The 26,400-nt window shown below is 36.6% G+C and overlaps 1 protein-coding gene across 2 annotated transcripts; it reads right to left on the reverse strand.

Annotated features, from left to right (window-relative positions):
- Positions 1–1,326: 1,326 nt before the first annotated feature.
- LOC306886067 (carbohydrate sulfotransferase 15-like) lies at positions 1,327–26,106 on the reverse strand. Of its 2 annotated transcripts, none has more exons than XM_079442933.1 (8): positions 25,906–26,106; positions 10,881–11,707; positions 9,982–10,321; positions 9,591–9,734; positions 8,743–8,899; positions 8,421–8,577; positions 2,370–2,517; positions 1,327–2,223 (listed from the first exon to the last, which is right to left on the reverse strand). In XM_079442933.1, exons 2-8 carry the CDS (start codon positions 11,304–11,306, stop codon positions 2,039–2,041), a joined length of 1,557 nt encoding a protein of 518 aa, XP_079299059.1. In that variant the 5' UTR covers positions 11,307–11,707; positions 25,906–26,106; the 3' UTR covers positions 1,327–2,038. The 2 variants fall into 2 exon arrangements, with proteins under 2 accessions (XP_079299059.1, XP_079299058.1); XM_079442932.1 differs by having other exon boundaries at positions 9,982–10,198; positions 25,906–26,041.
- Between the last annotated feature and the right edge of the window lie 294 nt (positions 26,107–26,400).

Consider the following 26,400-nt stretch of genomic DNA (forward strand, 5'->3'; position numbering starts at 1 on the left):
TGAAATAGGTCTTAAAGTGCCCCCAATATTTAAACTGATATAGGCTTACGTTTCCAAATAACTGAATCAGCGGATCCGTGTGTGGACCACGTAAAAAGAGTGACTCCGATGCAGTTATATTTGAATCCGCTTATCCGTGCGTGGACAACGGATGATGCCTGTCACTGACTTACATTGATATCAGTTCCGTGAGCCCATCACGGAATATTCGGCGATTCCGTGATGCCACCACGGATTTGGCGTTAAGGGTCCGTGGACATTACACGGAATTCTGTGAGATCAGGTTGGTCTCTGGGTCGTTTCCAGACAGTGCTAGCTGAGAGGATTCGTCAAAGCTGACTAAAAGTGATTGAGGATGGATAATTTCGACGAACTTGATGAACCTGTGATATCTTCTTCAGGGCGACAAAGGAAAATAAAAGCTGAAACGTTTTCACGGAACCTTGCAAAAGCAGCGCGTTACAATAGTGAGGGAAAAGCTCCGTGTATTCACATCCATACAGTCTATGATCACAACAACAACTACGTTTGTCAGGCACCTACATTGTCATCTGAGGAGATTACAAAGATTAACCGAGTGTTTTGGGGGTTTTTTAACTCTAAAACATGAAATGTGGACTTGTTTGCTTTTGCCCCCCAAAAAAAGATTGTTGGGAGTTATCTGCTTTTGCTATAAAACAAACTTTGAACATGTAAAAAAACAAAAAACATACTTTCAATGTTTTCAACTTTAATTCTGTAAATTACCTGTATTTGTTTAAGTTATTATTACTTAATCAAAACAACCCAACTGTAGTTTGATTAATATTACTTGGAATGCGCAATAAAAAAAAGTTATTTCTGAAAAAGTTAAATAAAAGTTTAAAACGGTTTTTGCAAATTAACTCTTCATTTGGAGAAGGAGCGCAAATTTGGCCATTTGGGACATTGCCTTACTGATGTTTCGATATTCCCTCGCTCCAAGGTAATGAAGGATATCTTTAAGTGCACTGTGAGGAGGTGAGAAACTATTGGTTGGCATTCGAGCAACACCAATATTTCATTATACTGAAGACTTTCATATTTTTAAACACTCTGAACATTCAGTCTTTGTTAGGGTAATTAAATATTTTTACAAGAACATTTCTAAAATGTAACATATGAGTGATAAAATATGATAAGCTATTGACTTAGTCTTAGAAAAAAATATTTTATTAATATTATATTATTATTATTATTAATATCCATGTCATTGATTTAGCTTGTTACATAAAAATATTTTTATGTATTTTTATCTAACTTTATTTATTTACCATCACCAGTTCTCCAGACAAATTATTGGGTTTTAGAGAAGCAAATATAAAAAAGCAATATTTATTGCAATTCAGATGATATCAAAGTGGAATTAAGTTGTAATGAATCTATTATTGCCCTTATCTCTGTACAGTCACAATAACAGATTAAAACATTAAAATTACATTACATTGACATCAGGTTTCATTCACCCAGTTCAATGTCCAGGATGGCTTTTGTGCTCAGTTTCCACAACCCTTTATGTTGTCCTTTATATTACAGGTCCATATCTTCCAGCAACACTAGGCCCTCTCTCTTTCTCCTCAGAGCTAAAACACTGACACTTTTTTATTAATTGTTGTTTGTTGAGTGTGTATTAATTTTTGACCCCTATCTTTTCTCTTTCCGTATCCTTTCATTTTGTAGAAACACCTTGGCTTCCAAGGCCTTATAACAAATACATTAAATAAATTGTCTATTAATTTCTCAGTGGTCATCCTGACCAATTACTCTCACAGTATCAAAGTGCAATAATGAACGTGTCCAGCACCAAATAACCAAGGAAAAAATAATAAAAAATAGAGTAAGTGATATCACTATATAATTGACTAGAATTGAAAATATTTTCTTAAATTTGAATTCTGGCCAAAGGTGATACCAGCCACCCAGCATTGGCCTAACAAATCTAATCATTTTTAAATTTGAGTTCTGTGGCACTTTTTTCTATTACAATAATACATGTCTGTGCATCCCCTCTCCTTCAGGGCTACATCCACAAAAAGGCAGGATCCCTTAGCACTTGGGCCAGGTGCTGGTTAAAAGGCTCATAGAAGCTCTGCAGGATCTCCTTGGTTATGGGCAGCATTGGGCCAAGATTTCGATTGGCTGGTCGTCTGGTGTTGGAGGCGGGGCTCTTTGTGATGTCTGCTTCCTTCTGCAGGGTAAGAGGTCCTGTAGAGTTAATGAAACCCGGTCAGTGATATAACAGATTCTTGCACTTATTTGCACATAATGACAAATTTCTGAAGACTTCAGAGGTTAAACAAACAGACACACATTACTGTAACAAGTATGTGGAAGCTTGAAAATTAACTCACCCAACTGTAGAAATTCAAAGACTCTCCGCATAGTGATTTTTCGGTTGGCAGCATGATCCTCAAGTCGTAGGATGAGTATCTGCTCTCTACTGAAAACACTTAGCCAGTCCAGCAGGTATATGACATATAGTCCCACCTGAAGCCTCACCTAGTATAAAAACAATAGTTATTGAAGGGAAAAAAGAAAAGAGAAAAATTAAGAAAATGATTTTATATCTTCATCTTGAATTTTTGTGATTTTATCATTTTAAGTTGTATTTTATAGAAATAAATTATTTGAAAATCATCTTTTAAGAAGTTAAGAAGTCTGCAATATCTTTAAAGTGAATGCATTAATTTCATGTGTTCACCAACAGAGGGACCCAAAGGCTTAGTATAACATTCAGCAGTGTAACAATCCCTGATTTTTTTCAGTTGTATCAGTATTTTATGCACTGCTGTATCATATGGCGATTATACTTACTATATGGTGTACTATATCGTTACATCAGCTTCTGATGTAAACATCTTGTGTAGTATGTATTTAACATGCTGTATTATAATACCAATAAAAAATATCTCCAAATGATGAGCAGAAGTTTAGTACAAATTATAATTAATTACATAATTAATTTTGACATTTTATTATTTATTTCTTGATATGTAGATAACATTTTTACAACCATCAAAAATGTTCAAATGTCCACCACATTGTTCTCAGATACCTTTATTATTATTTTTTTTTATTATTATTATACATTTTATTTATAGGCGCCTTTCATGGCACTCAAGGACACCTTACAAAGTCCATAAACAGGATAAAACAATAACATTGAACAATAAAAGCCAATACAACAAACAGACATAAACTCACATAAAAGCCTGCCTAAACAAATAAGTTTTAAGATGAGATTTATAGACCGGAAGACTTGAACTATTGCAAACTTCTGCAGGAAGTGAGTTCCATAAAAAGAGAGCCGCATAACCAAAAGCTCGTTATCCCATGGAAGTTGTCCGAGTGCGTGGGAGATCAAGAGTAAGTACAGAAGTTGCGAGAAGGAGTGTGTATATGAAGAAGATCCAAAAGATATGAAGGAGCCAAGTTGTTGAGTGCTTTATAGGTTAAAAAAAATAATGAAAAAATTTACACGAAATTTAACTGGGAGCCAGTGCAAATTTTGTAAAACAGGAGAGATATGTTCAGAGATGGAAGTTTTGGTAATAACTCGAGCAGCTGCATTTTGTACCAACTGTAGTTTGTGAAGTGATTTGGAAGGAAGTCCATAAAACAAAGCATTGCAATAGTCAATTTGTGATGTTACAAGAGCATGCACAAGAGTAGCAGTACTCTTCAATGAAAGGACAGGATGCAGACGATTGATATTCCTAATATGAAAAAATGCAGAACGGGTAACATTGTTAATATGAGCTTCAAACGACAAGGTTTTATCAAGGATGACACCCAGACTTGCAATCTGATTAGCCAGAGGAACAGGGCGATTGTCAATTATAATCCTTCCATCCTGGACATTTTCCTTACACGATGCTCCAGCAAAACATTGTGAAGGACTCCACCCATCCCTCCCACAGTCTCTTCCAGCTCCTACCATCAGGAAGACGGTACCGGAGCATCAGAGCCCGCTCGCCCCCCTCTGAAACCCCATGCAAACCCCTACCTGCTGAAACATGGACCACCCCCCACCCCAAAGAAAAAAACTTTATGGAACTTTTTTTGTGCAATTCGAAGTGTGCTACACACAGGTGAGTGGGCCTGTACAAACCACCTGTAGTAACACACTCTCCTCTATGTGCACTAGACACTTTACACACACTGCTGCGTGTACACAATCCCACAAAGACTCAGCAATATATGTATGTTTACATGCTCATGCACTACAAATCATCCTCCACTGTTCCCCAACCAGCTGCTTGACTCAAAATGTTTCTCTTTGCACATATGCAGTATTTATGTGAAGCATTCGTATAGTTTGTATTTTTTATCTTTTATTTTTTTAGTTTGTATAGGGTAAATATTTATATATAGTATACTTATAGTTAAAATCTGTCAGTAGGTTAGTTGTGTATAGGTTTATAGTGTTTTTTTAGGGGAAGTCGTGGCCTAATGGTTAGCGAGTCGGACTTGTAATCCGAAGGTTGTGGGTTCGAGTCTCCGGCCGGCAGGAATTGTAGGTGGGGGGAGTGAATGTCCAGCGCTCTCTCCACCCTCAATACCACGACTGAGGTGCCCTTGAGCAAGGCACCGAACCCCCAACTGCTCCCCGGGCGCTGCAGCATAAAATGGCTGCCCACTGCTCCGGGTGTATGTTCACGGTGTGTGTGTGTTCACTGCTGTGTGTGTGCACGTTGGATGGGTTAAATGCAGAGCACGAATTCCGAGTATGGGTCACCATACTTGGCTGAATGTCACTTCACTTCACTTTTTACTTCATTGTTATATGTCTGTATTTATGTAGCACCGTGGTCCTGCGAGGCACGACATTTCATTCCACTGTATGTCCCCACATGTAGCGGATTGACAATAAAGCTCAACTTGAACTTGAACTAACAGAGGAAATGTTTGACTTATCTATTGTAGTTTTTGTACCAATGAGAAGAATTGTTTACTATTATTTAATTTGAGAAAATTACTTGAAAACCAGATTTTTAATTCATCAAGGCACTCAACAAGAGCAGAAGGTGTAAACTTTGAAGAAGGTTTAGAAGACAGATAAAGTTGGGTGTCATCAGCATAACAATGGAACTGAGTACCATACTTCCTAAAAATGGTGCCAATTGGTAAAAGGTAGATAAAGAAACAAAAGAGGTCCCAAGAGAGAGCCCTGTGGAACACCGGTGACAACATAAGTAGATTTTGATTTAAACTGTTTGAGCTGTACAAATTGCATGCGGTCTGTAAGATAGGAATGAAACCAACATAAAGCTGTACCAGTAATTCCAATAGATTCCAATCTGCTTATGAATATGGAGTGTGAAACAGTATCAAATGCTGCACTAAGATCGAGAAGTATAAGGATTGATAAAAATCCAGAATCAGCAGCTAGTAATAAATCATTGGATATCTTTACAAGTGCAGTCTCGACACTGTGATAAGAACGAAACCCTGATTGGAACCGCTCATATAAACTATCACTAGAAAGATGATCATGGAGCTGGGGAGCAACAATCTTTTCAAGACTTTTTGACAAAAACGGCAGATTTGAAATAGGACGATAATTATCAAAATTCTTTGAGTCAGTCCCCAGTTTCTTGAGAGTAGGTGTAATCACTGCAGTTTTAAAAGCAGTAGGGACAGTGCCAGAAAAAAAGTGAGGCATGCATGATATCTGTGATTAAAGAAGAAAGAAAAGGTAACCCAGTTTTAACCAAGCGAGTCGGTAATGGATCCAGTTGACACGTGGCAGATTTAGATTTTTGTACAATGGAACATATTTCCTCGACTGTTGGAAGTTTAAAAGTAGAAAAAATAGAAACAGAATATAGCACTGGACAAAAATATTATGTCACAGTCAGGGTTTGGTAGAACCAATTGCTGATAAATGATTTCCATTTTGTTAATAAAAAAAGTGCATGAATGCTTCACACAGCTCAGTAGAATATATTTGAGAGTTTGAAAAATCAGGTGGCTTTAAAAAAAATTTCAATGGAGCACAAGCATCAAGGATCATTTGGAGATTATCATTGTAGTGCTGGACTAAATCATCTAGAGTCCATGGATAGTCTTTACAGGGAAGTGTGGAAAAACATGGCATCATTCTTAATATTACGAAAAGTAATAATACGACTCAGATTAGGCTTAAATACAGATAAGGTGGCATTAAAAGACACCAACAAGTGATCAGACAGTGATAAATCAGAGGTAGTGCAATTATCTGGAATCACAACTGAACAGCAGACCAAATCCAGAGTATGACCTTTTGAATGGGTTGGCACCTTTGCTGTAACCCAAAACTATCCAAACATGATAAAAACTCCTTTGAACATGAATTTTCCACGTTGTCCACGTGGATATTAAAATCACCAACAAAAACCACATTGGGGGACAAGGAACAGAGAGAAGTTAAAAATGCATAAAATTCCAGTAAGAATACAGGATTGGCCTTTGGGGGCCTGTACACCACAGCAAGAATGGTTGGAACAGATCCTTTGATTTGCAAAGCAACAGATTCAAATGATGTACATTCTGTTACAGGAACAGTTGTAACTTTCTATTTCTCCTTATGCAATATTGAAGGCCCCCACTCTGGCCAACAGTACGTGGTATGCTGGTAAAAAACATATCCAGGAGTAATAGATTGATTCAAATTCCGAGTATGTTTCCTTGGAGAAAGTGAACGTGAAAGTGACGTGACATACGGCCAAGTATGGTAACCCATACTCAGAATTCGTGCTCTGCATTTAACCCATCCAAAGTGCACATAAACAGCAGTGAACACACACACCGTGAACACACACCCGGAGCAGTGGGCAGCCATTTATGCTGCGGCGCCCGGGGAGCAGTTGGGGGTTCAGTGCCTTGCTCAAGGGCACCTCAGTCGTGGTATTGAGGGTGGAGAGCGCGCTGTACATACACTCCCCCCACCTACAATCCCTGCCGCGACCTTTGGGTTACGAGTCCGACTCTCTAACCATTAGGCCAGGACTTCCCCCATAGAGAATGAGGGTTCGAAGACCAAAAGGATGGAATTGCACTCGCAGAGACAGTTTTAAAACTCCGGCGAGATCCACGGTGGACATATTTACGACGCGGTATAAAAGCAATATCCTGATGCAAGTATAAAGCAGGTGGAGGCTAGCCGTGATGAACGCATAGCTGCAACAATTCCACTGCCAAGTATTGGTAGAGGGAAAATACAGGATGAAAAACTGAGCAGAGAATAATCCACACAACTGCAAGCCATAAAGGTAAGTTAGTTAGAGAAGAAGAAGTCCGACAACGAAACAGATTTCCAGATGGGCAGTAGTCCAACAATGCCGGAAATAATCTCCAAATAGCAAGTAGCGGTAGACAAAAATCTCGTCCAAACATACAAAGTTTATAAAATAGTCCAAGCAGTTAAATGAAACCGCAGAAAATCTTCCTCAGAGCAGCGGCTGCTAACAGCGCCAGCGTTCGCCCCGGAAGTCAATAATTATGTACATTTATTATGAGTATTGATGTTTGGCTCAATTTTTAATATAGATAAAATCAGAGAATTACGGTATGTTAAATAGTTTACTAGTGTCAAACAAACTGACATTTGGTTTATTTATATTAAAATAATAATTCTGCATTCTGTTTGTTACCTCAGTTCAAATTCAGTTCATTAAATCAATTAAATTCCTCAGTTCATAACCTCAGTTAAATTCTGGATGGTGCACAAGCTTCTATTTCCATTATATTACATCCAATTTACCAGACTAAACTGCAATGATTCAGCAATCCAGACTTTTGCTGGTTCATCAACCAGTTTAAACAGCTTCAAAGCCATAAATCAAACATTCATGACTTTAATCCCCAGATCAGTGCAACAAAGCAATGTATACTTCACAACACATTTCGATTTCACTAAAATTGCTTTCATTTCAGCTTCAAACAGCTTTCTCCAGAGGTGAAGATCATCTACTGGCTGCACAGCTTTGGGGAACAGCCAGAACAGCTCATACCCTGGTGGGTATATCTTATCTATGTGGCTGCACCTGGTGGCTGAACCAATTACATCATATCAGACTGAGCAAAATCTGACTCTGACTCATACCAGCCGTCTTTGGTGCCCTTCCCTAATGAGAATTACCAACTGAAATGCTTTGGTGAGACATATCCATCTATCGTTCAGAAGATCTGATAATATTTTTATGAATTGTAGGAATCGTTTTTTGCAACTTGACAACCCTTGGTCCCCAATCACTTTCTATGCATCATTACACATAACATCTTTTTTAAATCACACAGGTTCAGACAACATGAGGTTGAGTAAACAGAATTTTCTTTTTTGGGGTGTACTTTCTCTTTAAGAGAGCAATAGCAAATTAAATATTCACATTTGATATGATCATGATTCATACTGCACCCACAGGCATCAGGTTGTTGAGAGTGGTATTGTAAATGCAGGAACGGATGGACCTCTCAGCCAAGCAGCCCTCAAACAGGTGCAACGACTCTGATACTCGTTCATGAAAATCCTCCACAGATTTATTAGCCATGCCAAAGTACAGATAGTCTGAGTAAAGCCTGCTCTCTCACACACAAATACACACACACACACACACAGTGCACAAACACGATAAGAGGTAAGATGACGATCTAAAAAGCATCTCTCACATAGTAATATTATACTGGTTATGATATCCAAACCATAAATCATTATTATATCTTATTTAAACAGTGGAGTAGTACCTTTCTACTGGATCTCTGAGCATCACAATGAATCTGGCATCTGGTTGGACAGCATGAACGAAGTCTTGCACCAGAAAAGGAGGCTCCACTTCTGTTCCGTTGTCGTAGAAATAAACCCAAGCGTTATTGTCCCACATTGTGGATGCACTCGCCTCACCTGTCAATCATAAAATGTGTTAATTGCTTTATCCTAACCAACTTGATATTTCATTTGAAGACTGGCTTAATTTGATGAATGTTATTAGTGATTATTTATGACTGGGTTGTTTTGTTTTTGATTTAGTTGATTTAATTTCTCAGGCCTCAGTAGACAAAGACTGACATTTCTAATATTATTTATTGTTATGAGTCATAACAAGAGGATAGACCTTGACCATAGCATCTGGCACCTCTAATTAGAAAGTCTAGATGATGTGTATTTAATTTGATCACTTCATCATCATCATTATAGAAAAAAAACACAATACCTTCCCAAACTGAGGTTCGAGAGGGAACTGCAGGGGGGGGGGGGGGGGGGGGGGGGGGGTTTGAGTGTATAAAAAGCTAACAAAGAATTATATAATAAAAATGTAAAAATAAAATAAATGTAAAAATAATTTTAAAATAAAAACATATCAAAATACAACATTAATTTAGGTTATTTTTAGTTTTGTTTTGTTTACCTGACTGTAAACTGATGTCGGAGAACCATGAACATGAGAAAATTATTGAAATGTTAACTTAACATGAATATATAAAATCTTACAGGGTACTTCAAATAAATATTTTAGGTAAAAGAGGTGTGGCTAACAAAACAAAGGGTCTACAATTGAGTAACTAAACCTAAAACATGATTGAAAAAAAATTACCAATTATGATGTCAACTTTTTTGTGGGTTTTGGAGGAGTTGCTTGTCAAGTGATCTTGAATCTGATTGGCTGCTTGGTCAAAAAGATCCAGGTAGTCATTCAGTGGATAGGGGTTATGAAAACCATTACTCAACCTGATGATACCTTAAACCAGGGGAATACAAAGTACAATTATTTCAGTTGTAAAATAGCTTTCAACCAGAATTGCATGACAGCTGTTCTGTAGCTGTGAAATTTGTGTAATAAACTGAATGTGATAAACATTAAGCAGATGCTCTGCATTGCAAGAAAATGAGGGTGGTGAACATTTTGCGGAGTTTTAAAAGAAGACCATCTAGCATCATGAATTCAAATTTTAAACCCTGTCATTTATCTCTTACGTGAAACTCACCAAATCTCTTTCGTGTCCACCAGTGTGGCTCCTTCATAGTGGTGAAATGGACCTCTGGATGTAGCCGTAACCGGTCGTAGAGATCCGTGGTGCCACACTTGGGCTGGCCGATGATGTAAAAGAAGGGCAGGCAGCGCAGGCGATACTGTCTACCTGCGTGCGGATGCAGGTGAGCCGAAAATGCTCTGCGCAGGTGGTCGTATATTGCTTGGAAGCGCTTTGAATAAAGAGCATACAGGTTTTTCCCATAAGGATCAGCTGTGACATTTCCAAAGAATTCTTCATACCAACAGGGGTTCTTGAGATGGGGAAGAAATTTGCGAGGAATTGTGGAGAATAACTGTGGACGAGAAAGACCAGAAGGCTTATACTAGCAAACTAAGACTTGACAGAGCGTAGCTTATAGAATGAGCTTAATTTATGTATAAAGTTTTTGGTCAGTAAGATTTTATTAATTAGAAATGTATATGTTTTTAGCAAGGTTGCATAAAAATGACAAAGATGTATAATATTACAAAATATATACATTTTAAAGAAATGCTGAACTTTCTATTCATTAAAGAATCCTGAAAAAAATGTATCCTGGTTTCCACAAAATATTAAGTAGCACAGTTGTTTTCAATATTGGTAATAATAAAATAGCAGATTAGAATGATTTCTGATGGATCATTGACACTGAAGTCTAAAGTAATGGCTGCTAAAAAAAACAGCTTTGCCATTGCAGGAATAAAATATTTTTTAAACTGTATTAAAATAGAAAACAGTTCTCTAAAATACGATTTCTAGATAATGATGTTAATCTTAAAATTCATAGAAACAATCAAATATATAATTTTTTAAATTTGTAAAGAAAATCAAGATATTTAGCATGTTTAGCAATTTAATTCAAATGCACATACGTTTGGCTCTTTCTCTCTCACTTGTCTCAGGTCAGGCACTCTTCTCTGACTGAAATCCACTTTGGCCACAATGCTCCTCACCACCTCTCTCACAACTGTGTAGTCTGTAGCGAAGGACAGATTAAGGGGCAACTGAGCCGGATGAGACTCCACAGTAAGGTGATACGGTGATGGTGTTAAAAAGAGCCCTTTCTGGTCCCTCGTCAAGATGTAGGACGCCATGATGAGAACGGTGACCATAAGTCCGAAAAGGAAGCTTAAGATTTTGATTTTCCGTACAGACCCGATTGTCCATGGGCCCCATGCTTGATGTTGTGCTCTGTTGTTCTCTATGACAGTCAATATACCCATCCACCTGTCACTGCGGTGCAAAAACGCAGGCTTTTTTTCATCGAGGCCATTGAGAAACCCATGCCTGTGGTCCATTTTTGTGTGTTATGTTAGCTGTGCTTTCTTCACATATGAAGTGAATCCCATCGATGTGAGTTATAGTTCGTGGTCTTCATCATAATGCTCACACAAAGTGGACCATAACCCAAAGGAGCTGTGTTTTGCCAATAAAATCAACATCTTTCATGCAGCAGATGCCGTGTGGCTTCAGGTCATTGTTGATGATGGGATGTTTGTGGGCAGGAAGACAGACAGCTTCCCGCACGCGTGGCGAGGGGCAAGACGTGTGGGAGACGATTAGAGCACTCCTTCAATTTAGCTGCCACAAATGACACCGCGGCAGCGGGCTTGACAGCGCACCAGCACAAACACGGCAGATATGGTTGTCAAGGTCACAAGCGCCCCAACAGCAGCTCAGATAACAGAAAGGTCTGTTCCTGCAAGACAAAAAAAAAGCAATAAATTGTGAATACGCAAAGACAGTTCATTGATTTGAGTCTAGGAGGAAGTGGATGGTGGTAATACTCTGTTTCTGTCTCTCACACATGCCAATAACTCTGTGATGGGGTTTGGATAAGCATCAGAGAGAGGATGGCAGGAAGATCACACAGGCCACAGACTGTGTGGCATATGGTGTATGTGGATATGTATGTGTTGTGTGTGTTTTGGAGAATTTAGGGCATAATCCATTCAGACATGATAGCTTCAGGACATGCCTAATTAGAAACACAGGAGACCAGCTGCAAGCTAACAGATACATATTTTATTTGACAACCTCCACTCCTTCTTTCTCTCTCTCTGTCCTATTCTTTCCTGGTCTTCATTACTGTTTTTTATCGTTCTTGGAAATTCTATAAATGATTCAAGAAAGCAGAAATCAGAGCAAAGATCAGTGCTATAAACAACTGACGTGGAGATGGAAGTGTGCGCAGGTTTGAGGGGGACCCTAATTAAGGCCTGAACAACAAAAACAAAAGGATGGGTGTCTTAGTATCTTTTTTTATTAGCCATACAAGTATACACTATTTACACCATTCTAAATTTTGGGGTCGGTAAGATTTTTTTTATGTTTTTGAAAGATATCTCTTCTGCTGACTAGAGCTGCATTTATTAAAAACTGTAGTATTGCAAAATATTATTACAATTTAAAATTACTTTTCTATTTTACTCTAATTTAAAATGTGATTTATTCCTGTGACGGCAAAGCAGTAATACTCAAGTGACATTTATTTTAAAAATGTTTTATGCTAAAAAAAAACTGATTTTTGTGGATACAGTGATACTTTTCAAAAGAACAGGATTCATTTGAAAATAATTTGTTGTTGTGAATTTAATGCAGCCTTGCTGAATAAAGTACTACATTCATTCTTTGAAAAAAAAAATCTTTCTCACCCCAAACTTTTAAACGGTAGTATGTGTCTAGGTTTAATGAAAAGTGTCACAAAAGTGTTATAAAAGTTGTGGTAGACAGAAATTGCATTTATCTGAGGAAGCAAATATAGTAACAGCAAGCCACTTAATTCATATATTCAGTATTGACAAAATATAACAAATATTTTTGTAAATAATCAGAATAATAAAAATGTCATGTAAAATTGGAGTAAATAGGTTTTCTTGTGTCATGTAAACATCTTACTGCGATTACGACCTTACTCTAATTATTGGAAATAATTTCATTATATATAGTCATATTTATCATTTCATTATAGGTTTTCATGTCACAAAAGTATCTCATGAATTGGTCTAAAAATAATAAAAAAATACAAGTAAAAATCTATATCATGCCATAATAACGTTAATTCATCTTATTATTATCATAATAGTTTTCTGTATTCTGTGTTTGGTAAAACTAATGGCTTTATTCCTGATAAATATCTGAAAGTGAATGTTTAGCGCCTGCAAGTTCTAATTATTTAACATCCTTTTAATTACATGTTTATATTAAACTCAAGGACGCTTCCTACCCATCTCTTCCTAAGAATGTCATGAGTCAGGCTGGGAAACGAAAGACAAAAATGAACAACAAAGCATTTCTCCTCCATGTTGTAGACCTAACGACTTGTTATTGCTGAATGTGCAGGGTTGGAAATTCTAGAGCAGGGCTTTTGAAAACCTAAAAAAATCAATTTGTTTGTTTTGTTTTGCTTTCTTCCTTTTATTTGGGCAAATTAAAGGGCCTTTACTAGGATCCTCTGGTGGAGGGTTTGCCTTCATCATTTCATCAGACAGTTCAGGGCTGTTATTTACCGCCTAATTGTGGTTAAATTTACCTTGGGGAGATCATTAACAGAAATGTGACTCTCCCGAAGCCCACACAGACCACAGTAATCCATGCTGAACTAATAAATAGATGTGGGGCTCATAAATTATAGATAATTTCCTATTTGTGCAGGGAAATAAATGGTTTGTATAATGCTCAGAGAGAGCGACAGAGAAATGGGGAGAGATTAATGAAAGAAAAGAGAGGGAAGGTAGTCAAAGAAGGACATGTGCGTTCCCATGGAGATGAAGGCAGGTGTCATTGATCCGTGTTGCTATGGAAAATAGACCTTGGGAGTGTTTGTATTTGTACGATGACCTCAAATGACATTCCAGTGACATCTAAAACATGTTGATTGGCAATAAGTGAGGTCTCGCTATCTGTGTCGAAAATAAGAGTTTGAGGTAAACCGTAGCATCGCTGTCAGCATGGGTGTCTATTTTAAGAACGAGCGTTAAATTTCTGATGACTTTAGCATGGAGCTGGGCTGATGTATGCTGTCACTTTAAATATATTTCGGAATAACAAACCCAGCTCTAAGTGTGGGGAGGTGAGGAATCTGTGAGCGTGTTTTCATTACAGATCTGACTGAAGTAGAGGAGGAGTCCGGGACAGCGATAGGATCCGTTAGTGTTGAAAAGAGCACTCACTGCGGGAACACCACAGCAGTCCACAGCTCAATGATTCATTACTGAGAAGCTCCATCATTATATCTGTCAATCAAAACCACAAGTGAGGAGCTCTACAATGTGCATGCCTACTGATGGGAATAGTTTACCCTAAAATGACAGTTTAGTCATCATTTACACACTAATCAATGTGTGTCATTTCTGTGCAATTAGTGTCACCAAACATGATTTTGAAAATAATGACTTGTAGTTTAGAGTTTAAACTACAAGTCACTCCGGGCACAGTGCCTGCTCTGTCTGTGCCAGCCAGTGCCATGACTAACGGCACCTCTTCGTGTGATTTTAACTGTATTAAACTTAAATATATACATTTTCTGCCCCCATATCTTGAATTTTGCGATCATTCTTAATGCATTTTAATAGACTGAATCATGCAGTGAAAGAACACACTCTAAATGCGCACGCGCACTGTTTAACCCGCTTCATCACCAGGGCAGGCTAATGTATGCCTGCACTCCGTAGGTGTTTTGTTTGGTTTTTGCAAAATACTCCATATTGTCAAATTGCACATCGTTAAAACAACAATTACGATATTATCGCAGACGATATATATCGCACACCCCTAGCGGCAGCCAACAGAGATGAATAATGAAGCTCATTGGAGCCGAGTCTGAAATGGAATCAGTATATTAGTATATACTTATTACATCAAACTGAATCATCTGTGCTAAATGCACTTGGTTATATGTTCATTGAAGTCACCTATTCAAAGCTTTGTGGCCGTGTCACATCTCTGTTTTACTATCACTCATTTCCTTTTAATCTTTTCCCTAATCGTTTTTTTTTTTTTTGCTAAACTTTCATTATGAAAGGAAAAACAGGCTTAGTTGGCTGTTTGGTTAGCTGTATGTGTTAATACGCAATGATTATTAATGCGTTAAAGCTGTGCTGAAATACCAATGTTGATCCAAAAATACTCAACAAAACATTTGAAACAATACATAGCAACTTTAAGAGATCAAATTGCTTTTATTTTGCTTTTTTAAATTAATTAACGTAACCATCTGATAAATTTTTGGGGAAAAATCAGCTTGAACGTCTTAATATTTGGTTTGCCTATTTTAATTAATTAATTTATTTTGCTTGAAGAAATATTTTGTCAGAACAGTTGCTGCAGTCATTGACTAGCTATAGTTTTTTTTTTCTCCCCCGTACTGTGGAACTCAATTGGTCTACCAACATTCTTCAAAATATTCACAAAATTTCATATAAATTTGGAACAAAATGAAGTAGACGAAGAAGAGTAAATAATGACGAAATGTTCATTTTTGGATGAACTATTCCTTTAACCCCACTATATTATCTAGCATTATCTGTTTAAAAGTAATTATAGAACAGCAAAAACTTCTAAATAATAACTGAAAGTCTGGGACATGTAACATATGTTGCATGTCTTCAATATTACTGCATGATTTGTTTATTTATTTTTTTCTGTTTTCTTGTTTCCTGATTGTGCTGATTAAATGTCCTCCAAATGAAATGGAAAAGAAAACAAAAACTTGGTGAATATCAAAAGACTTGAAGATGATTGAAGGCTCTGGGTACAAGGATGTGACGTGACATCTGACAAACACAATCCAGAAAAAGCCTTGGGAGTGACAGTTCAATTAATACAGTCACTGTGAAAAACCTCAGATGCTCTAGTTTCCTCCTCAACACTAGACAGCATATGAAAATGTCTCTCCCTGAAGAGAATGGTAAAATAGACAAAGATATATAAATTAAATTCACCCTTAATGACAGAGACAGTGTATCCTAAAGTGATATTGTTCCAAACATAACACAAAAGAACTGAGCCTCATTTGTTTGCCTAGTGAAAGCCACTGTATGGGCATAAAGAGTTGAAACATTGTTCAAAATATCCTAATGTGTATTTTGTTTTTGGGTGAACTATCCCTTTAATATCAAAAACTGATTCTGTGCGCACCACATCATCTATCACTGTAGAGCTAGAAAACACTTTGATAGGTTTGATTAAACAAGGCTCAATAAATCTGGAAAGACAAATTAGGACATATATTGTAGTTGTAGTATCTTTTTTCTTACAGTTATAGTGTGCTGAATATAATGCATTCAGCAATGATTTTTTGTGCTGAATGTAATTATTAATAACACAATTGCATATCAGAATCTCACAAGAAATTAATTTTTGCATTAAAGCAATACACATCTATGTGTTCTCTGTTCTCAACATCTCCCTTTTATCTTTGTGACAGCAGACCCAAATCAGATTAATACCTGCCGTTCAGTCGTATTAATTATCACACTCAGTTTGCGAATTTACTTTCAGGCTTGAGAGATCACTTTGTGGGTACAATGTAATCTATTTGCATTGACACTCCCCTTGATTGTGCACTTTTATGGAGACACACCCAAATTACATCTTCAATCAAGGAAAGTCCACAATAACTGACAAGATCCTATTTTGCATGCAAAACTTTACTAAATCAATGGCTAAATTCACTAAAAAGCCACATGACACTAAATTACAACACTGTGCACTTGCTATTTCTTATTGCAGCAGGTGAGTAAAGCCTGAACTTTTCTCAATAAAATGCTACTTGTGTTTTCTAAGCTGATAAATACATGTGCATAAATAACAGAGCAGTTATTGTTAGTGACATCTTGTGTAATTTGGCACCCATCTGGCAGACAGATGCGCTTATGGGTGATGTTATGTGAACTCAACTGAAGTAGGCCTTTCTCAATGCTCCTTTATTCCTCCCTCTGATACTCCAGCATCTATATATGATGACAGGCTCACGTTCGGTTTGGCAGATTTGTTTTGCAGCTTGAAGAAGATGTTTGTGTCTCAGCTCTTGAAACATGAGGCATGTGGTTTGCTGTTGATTCAGACTGTTGACGGAAGGCTTTATTGTGTGATGCTGTGCAGCGTGTGTAGCACAAGAGAAAGGAGGCTGGGGAAAGATGCTTATGTAATCCTCGCTGAAAAGAGCAGTAGCGCAAAAGACAAGAAGTGTAATTAAACAACAGAGATGAGAGAAGAGAAGTTCCCTCAGGTGCTTCATTCGGCAGCTGTGTGAATAAACACTTCTCAGTTATGAGGGAAGAAAGATCAATTGAATCTTTATTAAGATGATTACAACGGATTCTTTCACACTCTTATTTAAATATAATTATTAAATTTATTTTTATTAAATAATAAAATAATATATTTTAAATTATTTCATTTAATTAAATTTTTTTTATTTTATTTATTTTTACAATTTTTTTACATAATTAACAGCTCTCTGCCCATGTGTTCTGTTTCCTGACAATATACTGTTGAAACACCATTGTGTGCTTGATGGGAAAGTCAGGACACTTCTTCCTATACCCTTTATGTCCCAGATACGCACACAGTACAACAATAGATCCATGTTCCTCTTGCCAGTTAATCAATAGCCTGTTCTTTGTTACCATCCCAATGCACAATTCACAAGGATAATATGTAGCAAATGTCAACAGTGCAGTTGTGCATAAAAATGCGAAGTCGCGCCGATTCTATACCGTCAGATAACAGCACTTGAATTTATCTCATAAATAAACTATGTGTCGGACTGGATTCTTAATTAAATCTGCTGCCTGGGACTTACGATATAAAGAGTTGAGATACAAATTGAAAACAGAGGGAGGGGAGATTCGTTATAAAGCATCCGTTGTGCGAATGAACAGACGTGAGCTACAAATAAATCTGAGAATCCTCTCTTATATGCTTTATTTTTTCTCCCTCTCATCCTCTTTTTTTATGTTTCTCCACCCCCGAATGCAGGTTATGGAAAGCAGCTTTCATTTTCCTTAAAAACAAGGTTTTACCTATCACAATATATCCTTGTTTTTTTCCTTCTCTTTGTTATGTTTTTATTGATCTTTTATATATATATATATGTGTGAAGTGACATTCAGCCAAGTATGGTGACCCATACTCAGAATTCATGCTCTGCATTTAACCCATCCAACGTGCACACACACAGCAGTGAACACACACACACCGTGAACACACACCCGGAGCAGTGGGCAGCCATTTATGCTGCAGCGCCCGGGGAGCAGTTGGGGGTTCGGTGCCTTGCTCAAGGGCACCTCAGTCGTGGTATTGAGGGTGGAGAGAGCGCTGGACATTCACTCCCCCCACCTACAATCCCTGCCGGCCCGCAACCTTTGGATTACGAGTCCGACTCTCTAACCATATATGTATATATATATATATATATATATATATATATATGTTTAGTCAGAACTTCACTCTTTAAACCAGGATTTTTCAAACCTTTTGTTTATGTTTTTTTGCCAAAGAACTCTAAATATAATGTTTTCCTTGCAAGCGATTTCTTTACTAAAATATGTAGGTGGAAAAAAAAAATTCCAATAATGGATAAATTCCAATAATGGATAATATATATATATATATATATTATCGGATTTTTTTTCACAAAACTATAGGCAATTTTGTTTTTATTTTGTTTTATTATTGTTGTTTTTATGTGTATTTCTAATCAGGGCTGTCAATGGAATAATCATAACTAATGCTGATTTATCCTGATGATCTCTATCTATCTATCTATCTATCTATCTATCTATCTATCTATCTATCTATCTATCTATCTATCTATCTATCTATCTATCTATCTATCTATCTATCTATCTATCTATCTATCTATTCATGGAAGCCCATTTCTGCCACATGAAAAGAAAACAAAAAAAATGTCATTGCAATTGTATATAATTCAGAATTTTTTCTCACAATTCTAAGATATAAACTCTATAACTCTATAAACTCTTTTTCTCACAATTCTGACTTTTTTCTCTGAATTCTGAGTGTACATGTCACATTTCCATTTCTTAGGATTCTGCCACAGACTAAAATGCTAAAAAAGGTAATTGCATGTTTATATCTCACAATTCTGGCTTTTCTTTTCAGAAATGTGACTTATAAACATCTCATAAGTTTTTATCTTGCAATTCTAACAAGCTTCCACAATTAAAAAGTTTGACCCCAGCTGGAAAATCCTTGCATTAAATGAACACAATAGTAAATCAGATCTTTCACAGTGAAGTGTAACCTAATTAAAATGTCAAAATAAGTTAGATAAACCTGTATGTAAATTACTTCGAACATCATCTGCCAACCGATAGCTTCGTGCATGCCAGAAATGTGCTTGAATATGAAAGACATTAAAATATAATTTGCAGCAATCACAAATTAGGATTGTTGTAACAATTTTAGAAAACAAACTCGACAGACAGCACACTTTGTTCTCCCCTTTCTCAGTAGACCATGCTATTCTGAACCCAAACAATGCAGCCTCTTTGACCAAAGAATGCCATCGGCCTCGTCCTATCTTGGGATAGTGGCTGGCTAATGTTCCATGCATCATTAAAGAGGGCAGCAGACCAAAGCTCCTGGCACAGATGACCAGAAGAGAGAGGGGGAGAAGTGAACTCTCTCCCTCCACTGATACTGCTGAACAATATTTATGTTTCTGCTCCAAATAGACATGAAAGACTGAGTGCAGAACTGAGCCTCAGGGGGCCTGACGCCTCAAGTAAAATCATATTAGAATTTAATCTGATCTAATTCGGTGCCTGTTGATAACAGAGCAGGTGCTATAAATACCCTTTATTGGGGGAAGGGGGCATTGGGAAGGCCAATGACTCCCTGTTTGTGGTTTGCAGTCTTGCGTAGCCAAATCTCTGATTAAAAAGAGGTCTGGTCCTCATTGCAGCCTATTCTAGCGAAAAACAGTCTACTAAGACAGGAAGAGACTGTCTGACCGACTTGCTTGCTTTACCGTAACATAAAAAAAATAAACATTGAAAGCAAATGTATATAAATATGTGTGTGTGTGTGTGTGTGTGTGTGTGTGTGTGTGTGTAAATATGTGTAAATTCATGATAATTTTCTCTATTTTTACATTTAATTTAACATTGCCATCATCTAATGCTCACTTACAGTTAATCTTTAATAACACTAATAATTAAATAACACAAATGTAGCAAATCTCAAAATGAATATCAGTGTTTCATGCTGTACATTATAAAGTTATAAAAAAATAATATATAATATATAAACATACTATATTTAAAAATGCACATGCATTAACTTGTAGAATTTAAAATTAATTTGAGTTTTTAGTGTTTCATTTGTATTTTGAATATTAAAATAGGACTAAAATGGAATTTTATTCATACAATTATTATTAGAAATAAATATTTAATAACTATTTAATTAACTGTTTAAATTGTATTAAATATTTAAATTTTATTAATATTAAAAAATAATATAATACTGAAGATTTGATAACCTGTCAAACTTTGGCAAATCCAGTGAGTGAACTAAAGCAACACTGAACTGAACTGAGCTGATTAATGACACTATTGTCTTCTACAGAGCTTGTTATAGCTGAATTGAATATGCTTATAGCGTAATTGATTAATTTTCCAACACTGACACTGTTATTGAACTGAAAAACCATAAAACAATTGTGTTACTTAAAATAAAATAAACTTTAACTGAAATAATATTTGAAATAAATATTTTGTTTATCTTCATGTACCAAAATGACTAAAACTGAAATAAAAATTAATGAAAACAACAACAACAACAAAAATACTAATACTTTAAAATTAAAGTGAAAACAAAAAATATATTAAAAAAATTAAAACTAATTCAAAATATTAATAAAACTACAATAGTATTTCAGTGCTACTAAAATGAGCCTGGTATTCTGTAGAGCTGTTTTACAGCTGAACTTGAAGTTGTTTGATGAATTTTGCAACATACAGATTGTTATTTTCCTGTTTATTACTATGAAGCTGCTTTGACACAATCTGCACTGTATAAAACGTTTGCTGAATTGGAAAACATTGTAAGCTTGCAGGTGGACTGTGTAAAAAAACCGTGTGCCCTGAGCTGCACAAAGCCAGCCAATCAGATAGCAGCTTGCCAGATTGTGAAAGTAAATTCCAGTTTTGTGTCCAATATGCATCAGATGGTCAGTGAGTGGACTGTGGGCGGTCCGTGGGTGTGCCGTCTGTGGCTGAGACTATGTTTAGGATGAGAAGATCATAGAAATGCAGAGACAAACTGCAAAATCGAGCTCTCTCTTTGCTTGGAATGAAATGAAGATTGGCGTTTAAAATACTGAGCCAAGACACTGGGCAGGAATATGCATAAATTATATACTTCCCTCAGATTTAATCTTATACAGTAGCTATAGAGTGATGCAGCCAGGAAGTACATTACAGCAGCTCGCTAAAGTTCATTTTTTACAGTCAGTACGCTCATTTTTTTTACATAAATAAGCATAAATCAGGCTAGCCTTATGTAAGCTTATAACATAAAAACATTATTTCAGGAACAGACTGAGCGTAAGAGTAAATGTGTGTTTGTATTTTCAAAAAGTAAAGCAACGTAAACCTAGAGGCGCCCTGCATGATGAATCATCTTGATGGAATGGGACATCATCCTGAAATTCACTCTGTCTCCCCCTCGTACTCGGTTTCTTTTCCTCTCACAGACAGGCTCACACCATTAAGACTGGCTAACACAACACAAGAGATTAATACCACTCAGACCGACACCATTAAGACTAGCAAAAAGCACTCATGCAAGTTAATGCTGCATACAAATGACTCTACAACGGCACTCATGGTCTTCTGTACTTGTAGGACATGCTGTTAGCATGTCTGAAATACACAACATGGCTGGAGGCAATGTCGGTTTATATTCCCACGGATGGCCAAATAAACCGCTGACTTGGCTGATGTTAACAATTAGTGAAATGTGGAGTGAAATATTTTAGGGAAGCATCTTCGTCGTTGCTATAGAGTTCGCTTAACTCTGCAGTGGCTGTGAGTTCTGCAAGGCAAAGAAGGCCTGCACAACAATGATTGATTCGAGTTTGAGAGTTTAAGGTCACAATTGGTCATATAGATGAAGTATGGATGTGGCATGCATGAACTCCACAGGCTGGAGATTTCCATCATTTTAAAATTTATATAATTTTATAATTGTATTTTTTATATACTCTTTATGTTTTATATATTTATATACATTTATATATAAATGTTTTGTTTTTTTAAATGTATATACTTTCATATACTGTATACACCACCATTCAAAAAGTTTGGAATCAGTAGGATGTTTTAATGTTTTTAATGTTTTTGTCTCTTATGCTCAACATGGCTTCATTTATTTGATCAAAAATACAGTAAAACAGTCAAATATTATTACAATTTAAAATAACTGTTTTCTATTTGAATATATTTTAAAAATGTAATTTATTCCTGTGATGGCAAAGTTGGATTTTCAGGAACTGTTACTCCAGTCTTCAGAAATCATTCTAATATACTGATTTGGTGCTCAATGAACATTGAAAACAGGTGTAGTTTTTTTGTTTTTAATATTATTAATTTACTGTCACTTTCGATCAATTTATGTCCTTTGATGAAACTATTAAATTTCTCTAAAAAATAAATAAATAAAACTTACTGACCCCAAACTTTTGAATGGTAGTGTGAGAATAAAAATACATATATATATATATATATATATGTATTCTATTTACAAGGGTTTTTAACTGTTTGGAACCAACCATTTGGACTTTTGATAGTTTTATAGTTCCTGTGATTTCCAGCCCTTGTGACTACTAGCCCTGTTCTCTCTCTTGTAGACTGAAAGTAAGGTTACTTGATTTAAACTGCTGTCAAAGTTTTTAAAAGATCTCTCTTTCTATCTTGCACAGACCACACAATATAAAAAATTCAAAGGTGTGTAATATCTGATTTGCTGGGGTATGAAATTGCAAAAAGAGAGAATGGAGAGCCTTTATAGAGCATAAATCGTGCCAGCGAACAGATGACATGAGCCATAAATAACTGAATTATTTCTCATTTGCTTTTTTCCTACTTTCATCCCTTTTTATTTTCCTCAAAGGTTATGGGAGGCAGCTTTAATTTTCTAAAAAAAAAAGAGGGGTTTTGCCAGGGGCTGGTCACATACAATCACAAACACACACAGGTAGGATGAAGGAGACATTCGCATGAATACAAACAAACACAAGCACAAACACAGCTCCATGTCAGAAGCCAAAGGGCCTCTGTCTACCTGTCAGGCCAAGTTTTGCGACTCTCAGAAGGAAAAGGAAGAGAAATGTTAATAAAGGCCTTGAGCCCTATAGTGTGAGGTCTGAGAGACCCTGCTGACTCCCACTACTGAGTTTCATCTCACTGCTTAAAGCAACATGAACACTATATGAAAAGCCTCCATAATATAAAATGTGCTCTTATGGCATTCCAGAAGAAATTGCATATTTTTATGTAAAGTTATGATGATGAAAATGATGCTTCTGTTTTTCTTCCCATAGGCAAAGCGAACCATAAAAAAAATTGTGTTCAATGACCGTGACATAAAATCTGACATAAATCTGACATGTAATAAGAAAATTACATTGGGAGTCTTTTGATATGAATAGAAAATAATGCAAAGTGACTGGATGCAATATACAGTAGATACAATACACATAGTAGGAAACATTATTTGATTTACGGTATAAACAGAATTGGTCTGAAGTCTGAAGGTCTGAAGGTAAGAAAAGGTGAGTGCTAAAATGTTTACTTCTTAGCGTAAGTGCTGTATTTTGTGGTAAAATATGATTCATTTCATAAGAAACACAAACCAGACCCCTCATACTATATTTTATGCCATGTGAAACAGAAATGTGTCTGTGTGTGTATAAGTGTGTGTATATGCGTGTTTGTTTGACTATGGGTCAATGGGTGTATGAGTGCGCTTGCAGTATAGGGTCAGACTGTCTGTGTGTGTGTGTGTGTGTGTGTGTGCGTGTGTGTGTGTGTGTGTGTGTGTGAGTGTGTGTGTGTGTGTGAGTGTGTGAGAGAGAGAGAGTAGGCAGACAGTGGGTCAGAGCGATGAAGGGTTTGGTTGTTGGTATGGATAGCATGTTGACTCAGTGCTGAGTTATATATTCTGCAGCTGTTAAGATCTGAGCCTGGTGAATGTCTTTCTAAGGAAGAGACTCTCCAGCCATCCAATGCACACTCCTTGTGCCAACAATTACTAATACATCACAGCCTTGTAGACACTCCAGAGTGCAGTAGCCATGACAAACATGAAAGCACTCCATGGCAATTTCCTGAGGTAATAGAGCAACACGTTCATTTCTAACATATCTACTACTAAAAAACAATCCATCCAGCCTATTGAATTCTCAAAATTATCCTAACCTTCACTTTAAATTGCTCTGAATTCATAGCTGGTTATAATTAACCAAGATAAACAGGTGCTTCGCGGTACAGCATGGGTTTCAACAGGTTTCAACATGTATTTCATATGCAAAATGATGCCGCTGAATAATGTAAGACTGGATTTTCTCTTAGATAGCTGTCATTCCATGGGGGAAATACGCACAAATACGATAACCAAGTGAGACATGTTCTTCTACCAACATCCACTGCTGTTCCTATAGGACACCATTCCAACCAGTCCCTTTCCCTCACCTTAAAACCCATTCCTAAAATTATAGTCTGTGGTGGAGCTCACTGGATGGTGGTAAATGGAGTGTCTGAGTTAGGTGCAAGCTCTGGAAATTGGACAAAGCCTCAATCAATTGGAAAATGGCTTGAAATTTGTCATGACATATTTAATTACTTGGGACAAGCAATGTTTCCATAATAAAATAACATTTTATATTCCATAAGATATTCTCTTTATGCAGTGCATGGGTAAATCACATTAAATGATGTGCGATTAATTATAGAAACACAAGTGTGTTTAGTGTGCTGTACTGTAGGTGCCTAAAAATAGATCAAGAGCAATAGTCAATACTTCCAAAAAATTTCCATGGTAACCCTAGCATTCACAAAACACTTGTATCTACAATAACTGCTAACTTAGTGTTAGTCATCATCACCAAAAAAAAAAAAATATTTTTTTTTTTTAATAATTAACCTTTTTTTTCTCCACAGACTGTGAAAATGGTTAAGATTAATCAAATCTCTTGAATTTTCATAGGATTTTTAATCAAAATAATCATATTGTGAAAATGTGTTCACAAAACTATGGTATTTTAACACTGAACCAACCAGCCCCTCAATCTGAAATGGGTTGGTATAAATGCACAACATAATTTTCGTCAATAATTAAAAGTCTAAAAATTTTGTGACATGAATTTATGTTGTTTGCAAGGACTTAAAGTGATGTTTGTTTCACAAGAGATATTCAACAATGAGTGGATATCGTACCAACCGACCCAGGTCTCGTCTGATTTAGCTATAAAGTGAGAATAACTGCAATTATGGTATTTTGGCGTAAACTGTGGTTACCATGTTAATGTTTGTAAGGGTAATAATGCAGTTGAACTTGTCTGAGGTCGCACTCAGCGAATCTTCCCGTCACAGCAGCATCCCATCGATCTGAATGAAACACTGTCCGTGTGAAAATCCTGATGAGAGCCGCTATTCATGAAGCGTTTCTCAATGGACTAGTTTTAGAGATCATCTGCTTGACGCTTTATCATCCAGTCGGTGTCAGATGGAGCGTCGCTATATAAAAACCCCTCACTGTCATCTAATATCTGGGTGAATCTATTAGCTTGATCCAGTGTAACACGTAAACCTTCGGACATTCCTGTCAAAAAATACCGTCACATTACTCGCGTAGAAAACTTACCTTGACAACTTGTCCAGTTTTAATATTCCAGAGAACGCGTGTGTTTGCGTTTGATGGCGATAAAGCGGACCGCGATACAGAGAACTTTCTGAGCGACTGAGTTGATGAAAGCCTTTCTGTCTGTATTCAACCTCTCTCTCTCGCTCTCTCTCTCTCAGGGGTTCAGTCGGTGGAGGGGGTGGGATATTCTGCTGCTGATGTACTGTGCTCCCGCCGATCCCAGCTATTTATGAACTCAATCCACTAAAGATTAATAATAAAACAGAATAGAATGAGCAAAACGTTGGGGTGGCTAAACATGAAGGGGTGGCTTGTTGCTCTGTGAAAAGTCATAGGGCTACGACGTTTTTTGAAACATTGAATCTGTTGAAATGTGAATTTTGGGACAATTTCGCTAAACAATATGTAGGCTTCAATAAGTATGCTGTAAGAAATAAGAATGTAGCCTAAGCTACCTCATATAAAAGTGTGACAGAAGTACAAGCAAATTTCTAA

This window comes from Barbus barbus (assembly GCF_936440315.1).
Source record: "Barbus barbus genome assembly, chromosome: 20".
In the NCBI taxonomy this organism is placed as follows: Eukaryota; Metazoa; Chordata; class Actinopteri; order Cypriniformes; family Cyprinidae; genus Barbus; species Barbus barbus.